The following is a 14,487-nucleotide window of genomic DNA, read 5'->3' as shown; positions in this document are numbered from 1 at the left end:
ATGCGCTCTCAATTCGCGCCGGCTTCAGCACTCTTAGTGTCATTACGCTCTAGCCATGGAATATACTTGACCACATGCGGTATCTCTTACCGGAAATTCTCTTCCTCCACCCGCCTTTCGCAACTTGTCTCGCTCACCGACTTCCATGAAACCAATGTCCAAATCCCAATTGGAAGCTCTGGAAATATCTCCCTAAAGTACACTTCGTGCTCTCTGCTGCCTCTTTTTCCTGCCCTTCTTGCTGCTTCTGTAATTTGTTCCTAGTCCTCTTTGGCTAATCGGCCAGTATAACAGCATTCTACAACCTATTACGCGACCCGCCTTCCGGCGAACAAATGTTATCCTCTACCTGCCTCCAGGGCCTCTGTTTCCAAACGACAAACTGGACACCATAACAGGCTTCAGAAATGATACTAAGAATTCCGCGTACTCGGATCCGTCTCCGTCACCGCAGCATGCCCTGTCTTCTAGCACATTATCGACTGTTGTGACAGTGAACTATCGGCTCGGACAGGTGGAAGAAAATGGGGAGCAAAAGCGTTATTACTACCCAGGCCCCGTACACGATACACTGGCAGGGTTTGACTGGATTTTTGAGCATCTGAAACCGAAGCAGCTGTGCGTATTTGGAAAGCACATTGGGGGTTCGTTGGCAGTAATGCTCGCTCTCACCGAGTCACGAGCTGTTACTGCCGTAGCTGCGCACGAACCGATATGCGATTGGACCGGCTTGGATGATTATTGCTTGAAATCCGACCTTGTACCTGAGGAAACTTTCGCAGCCGATGAAATACATAGCAATGATAATAATCATGGAGAAAAGACAACAACAACAACAACAGTAGATCATAACCCAAAGAAGCGTGGACGGAAGAAAAAGATCCCATCATCGCCACCAGATCTCGTCCCACTTCTTGAAGCCCGAAGTGCTCTATTCCGCAATCCTGTCAATTACTTTGACTCCTTTGCTTCCCCTGCTCTGTTTCTTCGTTCTGCTGGAAAAAATACGCCGGAGACTATTCCCACCTATCACACCGGTGGAGACTATTCTATTCCCGTACTCAAAATCCCCCCGAAGGACATAATCAGTGGCACAGACTGTACCCGATCTTTCCAGATTTGGATCTAGATCTGATACACCCTACCCAACTGGATCGGGATTCTGATTCTTCCGATTCTGAGAAGCCAACCCGGCGTAGAAAGGCCTTATCTCGATGGCCACCGTACAGCTTTGAATATAATGATAGGCCCAGCGTAAAATCTTTAGGACTCTGGGATGGCAAACCTAACTTACCACATATGCAGATATTCGTGCATAGTAACTTTTCTTTTGAGCCGGTACCAGAGTTGGCGCCGGAACTGAGACCAAAAGGGAAAGCGGAAGGTGAAGCTTTCGAAATTTCTTCTCAATCTGGGGATGGAGCTCGTAATGCTTTGAGCTCCAGAGCTGGGTATGTATTCAAGAAAGTCGGAGTGAGTGGTGAACTTGGCAGCGATCCTCTTACGGAAGAAAACGCCTCTTGCTTTGCATCACCAACTATGCCTCCTCCTCGCCGTCCACGACCGACCCGTAAACGCACGCTGGAAGCGGATGGAGAAACTATCCTGGCACGCCAAGGAGCGGAGATGGTCTCCCTCATGCGTAATGCGTGTTTCTGGGGTAGGGAGAAAGGGTATGCAGAAGAAAGGGTTAAGGCTGTGTCCATTCCATTGTCTTTGTCTTCAATGGCAGCGCTTGGCCGTGAAGGAGGTGGATTAGTGAGCCGCGTGAAAGGCCCGAGAGGAGCTGAAGAATGTGTTAATCAATCATCTAGTGTTGAGGAACAGACTGGAAGGTATTTCTATAATATCCTAGAGCAAGTGAATCGGAACGAATAGTGAGTGTGGTTCTCCACTATCAGGAAACATCTCCATAACCACTTTTTTAAATTTTCAAATTCTTGGATTGTAACATGATTTTGTAACACATTGCCAGAAGTGCTTATGTTCAATTCATTTCATTAACTTGTGCTAACTGGAGCCAACCCAGACCCCAACGATCATAAACCCTACTGTACATTTTTCCAACAATAAAAAGGAAGCAAATTCGCTCCAAGAGAATCAATATCATTATCAAGCAAAAGAATGCATTTTAAGAATACAGTCGGCGCGATGAAGGCGTCACGACATCATGAGAAGTAAAACTGCAATGCGCAACACCGGCAGATTCCAACGATAATGCCGTCATCGCATGCGATACGCGAACTGATGTTGACTTAGAGCCACGGCTCTGCGTCGCCGTACTAGCCCGGCTCAGCGTGGAACGAGCGTCATCTTCGCCGCCGTTTGCACTCAAGTTTCTAAACTCCTGTAGCGTAGCTGTTACTACCTCGCCCCACTTAACAGGCTCATATGCGGCGTCCCTATCATTCTCTGGTGGATGGCAGGCTGCGCTAATTCCAGCACTGCAATTACCGGCGAGAGGCATCCTGGAGCCGAAACGTCTCATGCTCAACGCAGATACTGCTACGAGCATAAGACTTCCAAGCGTCATGGCGATTATCATAGGAATTGGGGAGAAGCCCAACGAACTCATTATGTATTTGTCGGCCAACCGCCCGTCAAAATAATAGGGAATTTCCTGCGCAAAAAACAAAGATTGTGATGCCAACCAATGCAGGACAACAAATACAGCAATCAATGGCAGACTGTATTTGTATGGAAGACTAATATAGAATTCGGACATTTGCTTTCCTTGTGGCTTGGTGACCCGGAGATAGTTACGATGTAGAGCATAGCCGTTGTATTCGGCAGCGAGGAGCATGGACGTTAGAATATTGTTGTAAAGGAAATACGAAATCGAGATCACAAGCTGAGGAGAGTGTGCAAGAATCATTAATGACATGATATCTTTCGAGCGGCTGGACTTGAGCGAAAAGATCGAGATGGCTGAGCCGGCTTTGGCGGAGTCGGCCGAAAACCCAGGGAGTTTCCCTTCACCATATCCGGAGCCGAATTCGATTCGATGCAAATAGATAGCAGCGGCGAGGCTGGCAAAGTACCTAATCAATTTGACTGGTTAACAAAATAATAGCCCGGCATTTCCAAGAAGGGTAGGACTTACAGTGCAACTACTATGTACCAATGGAACGAATTTACCGAATGAAACCATCTTCTGGGCCTCGGCAGACGTTTTGGGATATTGACCTCAGAATAACGCGTCTCTGAAGAGGTTGTAAATGCTCTGGTATACACGTTTGATTTGGACGAAAGACATCGACCTCGGCTATTGGGATCAGGCTGACTTAGAAATGACGATATTGCGTCTCCTATAGTCAGCAGCACATCGTCCCTGGCATCATGGGCTGTTATGAACATGCAGATGACATTGACAATATTGAGCCCAAGTATGGCGATGGCGACTGGGAAACTGAACCTGAGTTCGCAATTTTCAGGAATTTTCTCGCTGAGGCAACCTGCCGCTTTAAAAGTCTCCGTTTTGGCCGGCTCATTTTCATTTGGATATGCGCATTCAGAAATACTTTCAGCGGTAACTGCATCAGCCCACGAGCTGTTGGCCCAATTCTGGGGATCGCGAAGGAAACGGCTAACAGCGCCAATATCTTGATTCTCTGAAATATAACGATAAAGAATTTCCATATCTCGGCAGAGTGTATCAGGTGCGGTCAGCGGTTTACTGTAGCATGGTGACACCTCCGCATACGTATCCTTATTGAAGGTTACTGTTCCCTTCTGAGTAGGCGCTGTTATATTCAGCCGCTTAACTTCCAAAGGCGAAGCTGTCACCTTCCAGTTTGCAGGGTCAATCTGATCGTCGTTACATTCATCCAACCCCTGCTGGCCGCGACACATCCAGTCGTAGTCTTTTTTCCCTTTTTTCATCGCCCTTCTTGGACCGCTACCAGTGCCAGAATCCCAGACAGTGACATTTTCATGGCCCAAGTCGTCCGTCAGGATCACAAGAGTGCCACTACCTGGTAGGTAGTCAACAGCGAATGTATCGATGCATTCCTTCGGTGAAAGGCGTTCAAAAGAGTCATGAGTCATGGATTGGAGAAAATCGAATTTCGTGAGGTTTAGGGCAGACCTAACACATTCGCTAGCCACAAGGCTGTAATCGCCTATGTTGGGGGCTACTAAGACTTTGTATTGATGCACGGCAGTGGAGGCGAATATGACGGAGTTATATCTGGATGATCCAGTGAGAATATGCAATCAATGGCATCGGATATTGAAGGCACTAACATAATGTGAATTGGTAGTGAAGAAAGCAGCAATACTAGCCAGAGGCCCAGCCGTTTGTACCCAACAAAACGGAAGTTGCTGACACTGGCCGTTCCGATTTCGAGCCACGTCCCTTGATCATGTGCGCGATCAGTATCCGCTCGGGATGGCGAACTTAGGCATTGCATGCAATAGCTACTGGTGGCAAGTGTCACCGCACTTAAACAGTTGATCAAGAAGTGTAGCCCCGTATCCCAGTTTCTCGAAACCGAACATTTTCCTTGATATATTGGTACGGATATGAATTCCACGCTCTCATATTTCCCGTACGCCCTTAAGGTAGCAAGAAGGGTGATGATGATATTGACAAGCAGAACAATGCAGGCAAGGTAAGTAGATAGCAAAGCTCCTCTGATCCACGCTCTTTTATGATGGGCGTTGACAGTTCTTGCTTCAGGCTCATTGGAAATTTGCCTGCCATCATAGGCCGTTTTCACTTCGGAATATGAGGAGTTGGATTGATAGGCGGTGGATCCTGATGAAGCATCGGTTCTTCATTAAGTTATTCTTTCAATCAGTCTCTCTGTATGCCATAATATGCAATCATGCAGTGGGTATTACCCGTTGTGGCAGACCTACCTTTCTCTGTGCATCAACTCTGTCTCCTCTGACCCTCGTCTCGGATCATCTTTGTCTTTCTTTCGGAACGGTAAGCCGGGCAACGGCCATTCTTGTGAATTTCGCTTTGACGAAGCCGACGATACGTCATTGGCAGGGTGTGATCTTGCCGCCAAAAATTGCTGTCGGCTGTCCCCAAGGTATGTATATTTCATCCTTTTCCAGCGCCCATGTGTTGGCCCCCGAAGATGCGAGAATCAGTGGTGCCGCTTCCAATGACCGACATGCACTTGGGCCGGGGATTGTTCGTCCAAGTTGTCAAATGCAGAGCAGATGCATCTTGCTCAGATCTGAACATGAAAGGATGGAGGAGTATCCTTTAATATATTTGGCCTTGTCAGCCTTACATAGGTACGCTTATTCACACGGATGTGAGAAACAGAGGCAGGGAATTTGCGGCCTCGACTGCGGGACCTTGATGCCAGGCTGTCGGAGACATCCTGATCGTCACTCTGATCAGCATGCTGGCCGTTCAGTAGGGCCGCCTCGGGGTCTCCCTCTTTGCGGAGATAGCTTCGCCATTGGCGAAGCTATTAAGCTGGATCAGTTTTTCGTTCTTTTTGCTTCAGCCTCAGGAGCCAGGAACAGACTATCCGTGGTTGGCTGCGGTCATTATTGGCAGCTTGGCGGACTAATGTAGGAATTAGTTATTTCAAAAAGCCCTCGTGTCGAAAGCAGATATCCCAAGGTCGGAAACGAGGTCAGCATCCGCGACTGGCAGCGGCCCCTGTACATACCGACTAAACTCCTTTAACCACAGGTTGCCCAAACTATGTTTTGTATTCCCCAGTTCGCGGTTACTCACATTCTTCGCGTGCTCAAAATTTCAATGGTGACTATGTATTTGTGGTGCCTCTCATACACACACGCACACACACAAAAAGGGAAGAAAAAAAAGAGGACAAAGAAAAAAGGAAGCAATATTTTCATCTCCGACTTAAAAAAAAAAAAAAAAAAAAAAAAAAAAAGAAACAGGAAAGCTTCAAGAGGGGATTGAGAGCTTACCCTTTTCAGGCGCTAGGCTAAGATCAAGATATTTCTCAGACTCCTCACACCCTCGTAAAATTCAAACGTAGTCCTCACCCAGTGTCAGCTTTTCGGGGAACAGCAGCCGTGGTCAAAACGAACCCTGAACGGCCAGTTTCTGATCGGCGCCATAAGGGTTTTGCTGCACCAAGAATAGGATCTCATGCTGGCACTTTGCGGGCAAGCCCCTGAGCAAACCCAACCCAGCAAATGATTACCAACTCAATTGTAATCCCAAGGTCGGCGCATTCCCATGGGGGATTATTTCCGAATCAATTCGGCGCTGTCAAGCTTGAGCTCCAGTATTTAGAATTTCACAATATTCCGCGCCAGTCCTAGGACTCAACCCGGATAATCTGCTGCGGGCTGCAACAAAATCCAAGGAGCGCTTCGATCCCTCTGGGTCAAGCTAGAGTTCTTTCGAGACCTGAAGCCGCATTCCGATGAACCCCCTGGTTGCGTTTTCGTGTTCTTCTTGAAAACATCGCGAAGAACGAAGTCGAATATATGTTATCTAACGTCAAAAATCTCGCTAAGAATTTGTCGGCGCAGACAGGATAAAGTCAATTAGTTCCTCGAATTCTGGTGACGTCGACCCTGTGGAAACAAGATTTGTTTCCTTGAGGAAAAGGTATTTCCTTCTTTCTCTTTTTGAAACGAAAGCTAGAGCAAAAAATAAATTAACGAAAAAAAAAAAAAAAAAAAAAAAATTATGTCGAGCTTACGAAAGGATGTTTGGTTTGCCTCTCTCTTAAGTGTCGTATGCATTGTATCTCTGAGCCGAACGAGACAATGCTCTTTGCGTGATTATCCATACATTGATCACTGCTAGGGACGGCTTGGGAACTTCTTCTTGAAGCAAACCAAAATACTCACAGCGGGAAATATGTCAGTGCAACGTGCCGACTTTTTAGTATATAGCGCTCTCCAGGACTCGACCCATTTTGGCTATACACAGCGCTGTGTTCCGTGTGTAGGGCACATCGCCCTGGAACTAACTGGAAGACGGTTTATAGACGGAAGGATGATGGATTACGGTGGAGATCTGCTATTACCCAATATATGAATGGGGCCGCGACCTTACATTACAAATAAGATTCTGTATTTTCGCAATCCCTTTCTGCTACATTTGGTTCATGATGAGCACCTTTTAGTTGTCGATCCAGCAGGGCGCTTTGAGTCGATTCCCTACCCAAGGCGGAAGTAGCGTTTCCGTGACACAAATATATATATATCTTCAAATCCATGCAATCGTGGATTTTGGTGAGATGGTTTGAGATACGGCAGAGAAGCAATCTTGATAGGAAAAGGACCCCTGTCATTCTTATTCAAGGGCACCATTCATTCCCTGCTACACTCAAAATAACTCCAAGAATAGGGTACAAACATTTATCTGATCGAGTGCCTTGTTTCAAAAAGGTCAGGTTAACATCGCGAATGCCGGCATTCACGTCCTCTGTTTTGTTTTCAGTTCGTTGCTTCATGTCGACTTCAAAGTTGTCAATGATGCCGTCATCAGTATCCAGTTCTAGCCTGCCACAAACTTTCAAACTCGTTTCCAATTTTCCCGTCAGCTCGCTCCTCGAGTTCGCGGATGGTCATGGGTTGAGATCGCTGGCTCAAAGTCATGCCCATAGCTGTCGCATTTTCACGTTCCAAGAGAACTAATGAGGTGAAATAAGAAAAGATGAGTGGTGTAAGTCAGAACGGTAAAGCGAACGAGGAAAACAGAGTAAATCACACTTACGATGGATTTCAATTGCGGCTCGCTTCCCGCTAAACATTGCGTGTACAACATTGGTGCTGTCGTCGTTATTACAGTCCCCGACTGCATATACTCCCGACATGCTGGTGGCCATTCCCTTGAAATTATTGTCAATCTTCCCATTCACCATTTTCAGCCCCAGTTTGTATGGTAGATCGGAGCGTTGCCTGGAGGCGAAGGCCGTGAAGAATACAGACCGATTCACAGGTGGAGCGTCACCTTCGAAATGGACTGTGAACATGTCAAACTCGGACTGGCTCCCATCATCGAAATGATCCGCACCATCTTGGGCACGGGTGATGTTTTTGATCGGGGAGTAGTTGTGTTTGATGCCATAAAATTTTTCAAACTCATCGGCCTCATTTGCTGGAAGCTGGGTGCCGTTCGTGAAAGCAATCACATCGTGGTTTATCGTTGTGATATGCATTACATTATCGAAGATGCTTGCCACATCGCCTAGGATACCTAGGGGCTGGTCGCGGTGCTCAAACCCGTCGCACCAGGGGCACCAATAGATCCCCCGGCTCCAAGCTTCGCTTATACCAGGGGTATCTGGGAGGATGTCCTCTATGCCTGTGGCAAGGATTATTTTTCGTGCCGTTTTAGTGACCAGGGAAGGCTTCCCTTCACTGCCCATATCGATCTCTACCTCAAAGTGTGGCAGTTCGTCACTGGAATTTCGCACGGGTATAATCTCCAAAACGGTCCCATTTTTAATTTCTGGCGTTGGATATCTCTTGATGAGTTCGCGTGCTTGGTGACGAAAGAGCGACGGAACCACGCCTGTGAAACCATCAACAAAAGCGGAACTGCGTTGAACATGTATGTGAGAGTGATGGAGAAGTGCTGTGCATTGGCTAGTTACCCACCATCATTTCCTATGACATCGTGTATCCGTCTCGTCAACAGGTTGCGGTATTCCCCAGAGTCAACCATCAATGCCGTTCTCCGGACACGGGATAGGCTGCTCAGCGCGCTGAGGCCAGCGGGACCACCGCCGACGATGATGACATCGTAATCCGCGAGGGGAACATTGGTCGCGGCGGCAAGTGTCAGAACGCATAAAAGAATCAATAACGATCCAAACGATGGGATGATAGCCATGGTGGATTAAACTGCAACAATAGACTAAGATCTGTATTTTTGAAGAGCCTTCGGCAGCCGAAGCGTTTAGATCGCATGTCAAGGCACCAGGGCACCAGACCCGTCCCCTTGATCCAAAAGGACAGTGCTTCCAATACGCGCTGGTTGGTCTTTCCTGGTGCATACTTCTGCCCGGACTACGGGCCACAGGAAGCCGCACACTCAGGACCGATAACGAGTATACTTGTGCGTCGTGATCTACACTGATTAGATTAGGAATAATACAAAAAGACCGGCAAATCAATGTGCTCCTTGTCCTATGTCTGGGCTGACAAGATATGCTTTGACACAGTTGTGCTCACATCCATTCTGTAGATATATATATATAGAGTCCACTGATTCCCAGTACGTTGTGATCATAAACAAATCAGCGCTAGTAGATTGACACGACCCTTATCGTGGATTCATCGCTGGGAAAGTCCTCCCGCGTGCTTGTGATGCCAGAGGAGCCGTCCAACATCATCATGTCGTACCGATCGCTGGCGAGATTGTACTAAAACAGTGAAATGGTATATGAAAAATTGATTTCGTCAATGTGTTTTTACAACAGACATGATGGATAATGTGCAAGTGCAAATACGCCGCAGTGGATACTGAAAAAAATCAAACCCAAAATGCAGGTTTGAGGAGATGGGAAAATTGGTAGCTATGAGAAAACAAAACCAAAACGACATTCTTTATGAAAGAGATACAGTCTTGACCCTTGTATTGCGATAATATGCACACCTTCGTTTCAGCATTACCAAAACAACAGAAGAAAAAGAGAAGATCATCGAGATTTATTGGGTATCATTGGAGTCGAGAGAAAGTGAAGAAATTTAAGAGGCATTGCACACCCACACAGTCACTTACCGGAAAAGCATGGCAATTGGAATAGCCTTGAAGCTCACGAAATAGGGACAAACTCCCGCGCAAAAGGAGAGAATATATATATGAATATATATATGTATATGCATAAGAGGGTTTAAAACATAGAACTTCTTTTCCTACTTAGTGTGTTGTTACGACCATCCTCTTTCTTAAAAAGACCAAAAATACTTCGCCTCTCCTTCAACTGAGGGTTCGATAGCCGCTGAACTCCAAAATGCGGTGGTGCGAAAGTGTGTGACGGGGCAGGGATGTAGGAAGAATAGCGGTTGTGTGCAGCGGAGTGGGGATTGGTAGGTGCAGGTCGTGGGGGTGGATTAGGCCTCGGAGCTTGAGGGGTCTGTGAGAATTGTTTTCTAAGTTGGGCTTCCTCACGCCCATAAATTTTCTTGAGGCGCTCTGTTTCTTGGTCGATCGCAGCCTGTCTTTGTCTCGCTTCCCGTTGCTCCGCTTCTAGCAGCCGTTTGGTCTCTTTCTCCGCCTCTTTCTCGCGGCGGCGGCGTTCCTTGGCTTCTGCTTCTGCTTGTTTCTTCAATCTGGCAGTTTCTGCGTCGATTTCCCATTGCGTGCGGGGATCAGCTGGCGGTGGGAGGGTTTGACGTTCAGGTATGGGAGCTTGGGGTCTTTGGGGTGTGGTAGGTGGTTGTATCTGATTTGCATATTTCTTTGGTTCCTGGGAAGAGCTGGTCATTTCACCAGGTAAGCTGTTGGGGTTGGGTGGGTCGGAGATGTGAAAAGTCTCGGCTATATGGCCAAAATATACGTCCCGAATAACAATGGCACCTAGGAGCAGGACCACCTCCAGTCCCTTGAAGTCTTCGATTTCTACACGATAAAGATTCGGCTCGTATAACGTCACCTCTTTAAATCCACGTAATATGGCTACCGTGATATCGGGCTCTTTGCCCTTTTTATCGTCTAGTTTCTTTCCCGACATATAGCAGCCAAGATCCTTCGAGAGCTTCCCATCCTTGCGCCAGATAAACTTTAGTTTCGGCGTGATATCAGAGGCGGCCGGATCACTCATTGTCCGATCGAGTTTCGAGCTGGAAGGTTGTCTGAACGTCTGCTGCGGCATTTCAAACTCCCATGAAGCGGCAGAGTTCCACGTCTTCGGCCTGTGGCGAACAAGTACCTGTTGGTCTGGATTGTACAGCTGTATTACGAACTCATTTGGGAGTATAGGTTCTGGAGGGGGAGGAACCCCGCCATTCTGCCGAATGGCTTCTTGCGACAATGACGGGTGTGTCCATTTCGGGATCAAAAGGACCTCCGCATAAAGGACATCAGGAGAGAAGGCATCATATATGCCCGCAGCATAGCGGTTCTTGGACCCTGGGAGTGAGGGGTCGAGGTGTCGGAGTGTATAGACGGGTGTAGGTTCGGCACCATGCTGCGCGAAAAGGAAGGTAGAATTGAATTTGAGTTTGACGTTAGATGGTTTGACAAAAAAAGCTGCATGCTTTGTTAGCAACTTCATATTTATCCAAATATACTGGCAGTCATGTAGCATAGTTCGGGGAATCGTACTTGGCAGATTTTCATCCAGCATGTTTGAGTCGGCAAGCCTCCTGGCAGTCAAGACGCAAGATTCTATAGAAATGCGGTTCGGGGACAGAACTGGTTGCTCAGGCACAGGAATAAAACTTGGGAGCACCGAACCATGTCCTGGAATGCCCTGGCCGTGCTATCCTCAGTGTCTAGAAAAGACAGGAATCCGCCCTGGAGATAACGAAGCTGCGGCAGCGTTATGTCAGCGGGAGTCGCCAAGACCAACCTTACCCTATATGGACTAGCGCAGGCTCAAGCCACGTCTCCGCGTGAGCCGCAAGCCACAAGCCGAAGTTTCTATTAGACCACTAGGGCAAAAGAGCTCAATCATCACCAGCGCCATGGTGGTATAGAGGGTACGAATCACCCAATCCAATCCCCTCAACAGTTTCATCGGGCCCGAGTGACGCAGCACAAACACAACAAACACAAACACAGCACGCAGCACTCGGGAAACCGCAAGCTGCCGCGTCGAGGATTCGTACGAGTTATGTGGCACCTTGCCTGGACGCGCGGATGTGGGTTCTCGTTATCTCAGGTTTACATCGCTCGCTTGGACAGACCAGTCAGTGCCAGGTTGGAATGATATGTGTGTCCTATATTGCTCCTTCTGGCATTCTGCTTCACGAGGGACGAAAGTCCGCATTTGAGCCTTTGACTACGCTTGAAGAAGCCCTGTGCGATTGTCTATTTCTGGCTGGGACTGCATACCCGATTTTCCGCATGGATACTGCGTACGCGTCACGGATGGAGCAAGAACTTTCAGAATTCAGATCTATGCACTTGTGGGGCTGGGCTCAAATAACGCTGAGCGCGAGGTCTATTAATAACTGGGATCGACATGCTGGTGCCAAAATATCTATGACCATTTTTAGTGATAGCTGTCCCAATCGGGGCAACAGCCTTGGAGACGAGACGGGTGCCGTCAAGAGGACGAAAAAACTAGGCAGAAATAAGAAAGATTCTACCATGAAACCAAGAGATCTAAATGAGAGATAAAAGAAGAAGAAAAAAACAAAAATGAAAAATGAAAAATGAAAACAAAAAAAAAAGGAAGCCAAGATTACAGTTGACTTCATGTCATTCCCCTCCCTCTCTATATTAGATGCCCCCTCATCTACCATCGAATCTCATCTCTTCATTTTCTATGCAATGACCCTCGCATCCTCGCCCGCTTCGACTGTAACAACCTTCTCTCCGGCCTTCCCTTCAATGCTAGTATCAACGGCGGCCGCCCTTTTATTCGCCGCCTCCTGCCTCGCAAATTCCAAAAGTTGATTCTCCCAGCCCGTCATGGCCTGCACGAAGAATTCCTTCTGCAGATCCCGGGAGGGCGCTTCGGCTGCTATCCCTCGACGCGTGCGTGACTCGCACGTTTCCACGAGGCTGGCATTGTCGCCGTCGACGGGACGGCCGTAAAGATCATCCCGGTCAGTAGAGCTGGTGAAGGTGAAGGTGCGATATTCGGTATTGCGCCATCCGGTGCCTGGGTAGGTGGGGGAAGGGCGGATATTAGTATAGTTATTGGGGCTAGGTTCCATTTGTGTAACTTTTGTTTCCCCCCCGCCCCCGCGAGAGAAAGGTTACGTATAAGCTTGTTGGTTTAGTGCCTTTTTTTTTTTTTTTTTTGTTTTTTTTTTTTTTTTTGGGGCCATGTGTATTTGTAGAGAGGAGCAAGAAAAACGGGATGAAATAACTACCTTGGTATAGTGTGCTATCTTGCCAATCTTCCGTGAAATAATGTAGAAATCCTCCATGCGACACAACCACGATCTCCTTTTCCGGCCGGGCTTTTAACCAGCGCCGCGCCTCCCTGGCACGATTTGCAATTGCCTCGGCGCTCGGCGCCCATTTTCCTTTCTGCGCAATATCAGAAAAGAAGCCATATCAAATATTAGCCCCGCAATCCCCTGTTCAGCTGTCGCACCTCCGGATACCAATCCCGGCACACAGAACTAACTAGTAAATATCAGACGGCCGTAATTCGGAATTCCCCAACTTACCTTCGAATTCCAATCCTCTCCCACTAGTTCTAGGTCTACCGGCATCCCATTCTCCTCCACCTCCTTGCGCAGCACCGCCAGGTCACTGCCGACATCACATGGCACGTCGCTCGTCTCCTGGATCTCCGGCAGCGCGACAATCTTCAATCCTTTGCTCTTGATTTGGTCCTCAAACGATAACAGCGCGGTGTAGAGCGTGCGCCGGAGAGGGGAGGCAACGACAAGGTCGATTCGGGAGTGGTGCGGGAATTCCGCGCTGAGAGCTCTGCATTGCGATTCGCCGTGCGGTGTCAGGAGGGGGTCGGAGAGGATGTGGTTAGCGTGGCTGAGGTTATGGTAGCCCTGGGGATCCCGGGGGTCAGTTCAGCGGCTGTAGCCTGTGAGGATATTGTAGCAATGGTAGCAAGGAGGAGGAGGAGGAGGAGGAGGCACGAACCTGGGCATGACGGACACAGTGAATGATAGGTGGCATTTTGGGAGGGAATTGACTTTATAATATATACAAAAAAAAAAAAAAAAAAAAAAAAAAAAAAAAAGAAAAGAAAAGAAAAGAAAAGAAAAGAGAAGAAAGAGTTTTTAAGAACCTGTTAAAGGAAATGTCAGTTTCTGGTCCCGGCCATTTGGAAGCGGGGCGGGGAGGGCTACGAAGGGAAGAAACTTGCAGCGGATAGCGGTCTATTTTTCCTATATGTTCCTGTATCTAGAATGAAAGTATTAGGTAAATGAATAGAATGTAGTTATACTATATAACAGAAGATGTCACAACAGAGTATTGAATTGAGGCACAGTAAAAAGTTTCTATAAAGTTGGAAATCTTTGATTCCTGCGAACAAACGAATGTTAGTCATACATAACTTGCCGCGTGGAGGAAACTTTGATGCTTTGGCCAGCCCCACATATGGAAAATGGATCTACTAGATAAAGCTATATAAATAGTTTGCGGAGAACCCATTGCTTGTTCGGAGTATTGGTTTCTGAGGGACGATTGAATTATTTGGTGAACTGCTCAGTCTCTGGTGAAGTCGATAGTTTTTCGAAACCATAAAATTGACGTGCAGAGGTTATGTGAATAATTTATCAGGAACATAAACCATCAATCCAACACCAACCCGGGTCTATCAACCCTATGATCCTCTTTCCTCTTCCCCCTCTCTTGATGACCGTAGCCTGAAGAACAAAAAAATAAATCAGATGCAAAAGCACGGGAAAGAGCAATGACTCTAATAAAAC

The 14,487-nt window shown here is 47.5% G+C and overlaps 5 protein-coding genes across 5 annotated transcripts; 1 reads left to right on the top strand and 4 right to left on the bottom strand.

Annotated features, from left to right (window-relative positions):
- Positions 1–1,878, top strand: HCAG_05873 (predicted protein; the record flags this gene model as incomplete). The annotated part of the gene is made up of 4 exons (XM_001538218.1): positions 1–197; positions 295–644; positions 699–1,057; positions 1,306–1,878. 4 exons carry the CDS (start codon positions 1–3, stop codon positions 1,876–1,878), a joined length of 1,479 nt encoding a protein of 492 aa, XP_001538268.1.
- A 253-nt stretch (positions 1,879–2,131) lies between these two features.
- Positions 2,132–6,060, bottom strand: HCAG_05872 (predicted protein; the record flags this gene model as incomplete). The annotated part of the gene is made up of 8 exons (XM_001538217.1): positions 2,132–3,041; positions 3,104–4,189; positions 4,246–4,776; positions 4,864–4,922; positions 5,250–5,432; positions 5,493–5,533; positions 5,908–5,950; positions 6,031–6,060. The coding sequence occupies 8 exons, from the start codon at positions 6,058–6,060 to the stop codon at positions 2,132–2,134; spliced, it is 2,883 nt and encodes a 960-aa protein (XP_001538267.1).
- Positions 6,061–7,443: 1,383 nt separating this feature from the next.
- HCAG_05871 (predicted protein) lies at positions 7,444–8,797 on the bottom strand (the record flags this gene model as incomplete). The annotated part of the gene is made up of 3 exons (XM_001538216.1): positions 7,444–7,592; positions 7,676–8,476; positions 8,563–8,797. 3 exons carry the CDS (start codon positions 8,795–8,797, stop codon positions 7,444–7,446), a joined length of 1,185 nt encoding a protein of 394 aa, XP_001538266.1.
- A 1,003-nt stretch (positions 8,798–9,800) lies between these two features.
- HCAG_05870 (predicted protein) lies at positions 9,801–11,255 on the bottom strand (the record flags this gene model as incomplete). Its single annotated transcript, XM_001538215.1, has 2 exons — positions 9,801–11,158; positions 11,234–11,255. 2 exons carry the CDS (start codon positions 11,253–11,255, stop codon positions 9,801–9,803), a joined length of 1,380 nt encoding a protein of 459 aa, XP_001538265.1.
- Positions 11,256–12,399: 1,144 nt separating this feature from the next.
- HCAG_05869 (predicted protein) lies at positions 12,400–13,729 on the bottom strand (the record flags this gene model as incomplete). The annotated part of the gene is made up of 4 exons (XM_001538214.1): positions 12,400–12,740; positions 12,955–13,114; positions 13,258–13,599; positions 13,694–13,729. The coding sequence occupies 4 exons, from the start codon at positions 13,727–13,729 to the stop codon at positions 12,400–12,402; spliced, it is 879 nt and encodes a 292-aa protein (XP_001538264.1).
- Positions 13,730–14,487: the final 758 nt, after the last annotated feature.

Source organism: Histoplasma capsulatum, genomic scaffold (genome assembly GCF_000149585.1).
Source record: "Histoplasma capsulatum NAm1 scaffold_7 genomic scaffold, whole genome shotgun sequence".
Taxonomy (NCBI): Eukaryota; Fungi; Ascomycota; class Eurotiomycetes; order Onygenales; family Ajellomycetaceae; genus Histoplasma; species Histoplasma mississippiense.
Note: the sequence above shows the minus strand (reverse complement) of the source record. Positions and strands in the feature narration are given on the sequence as shown.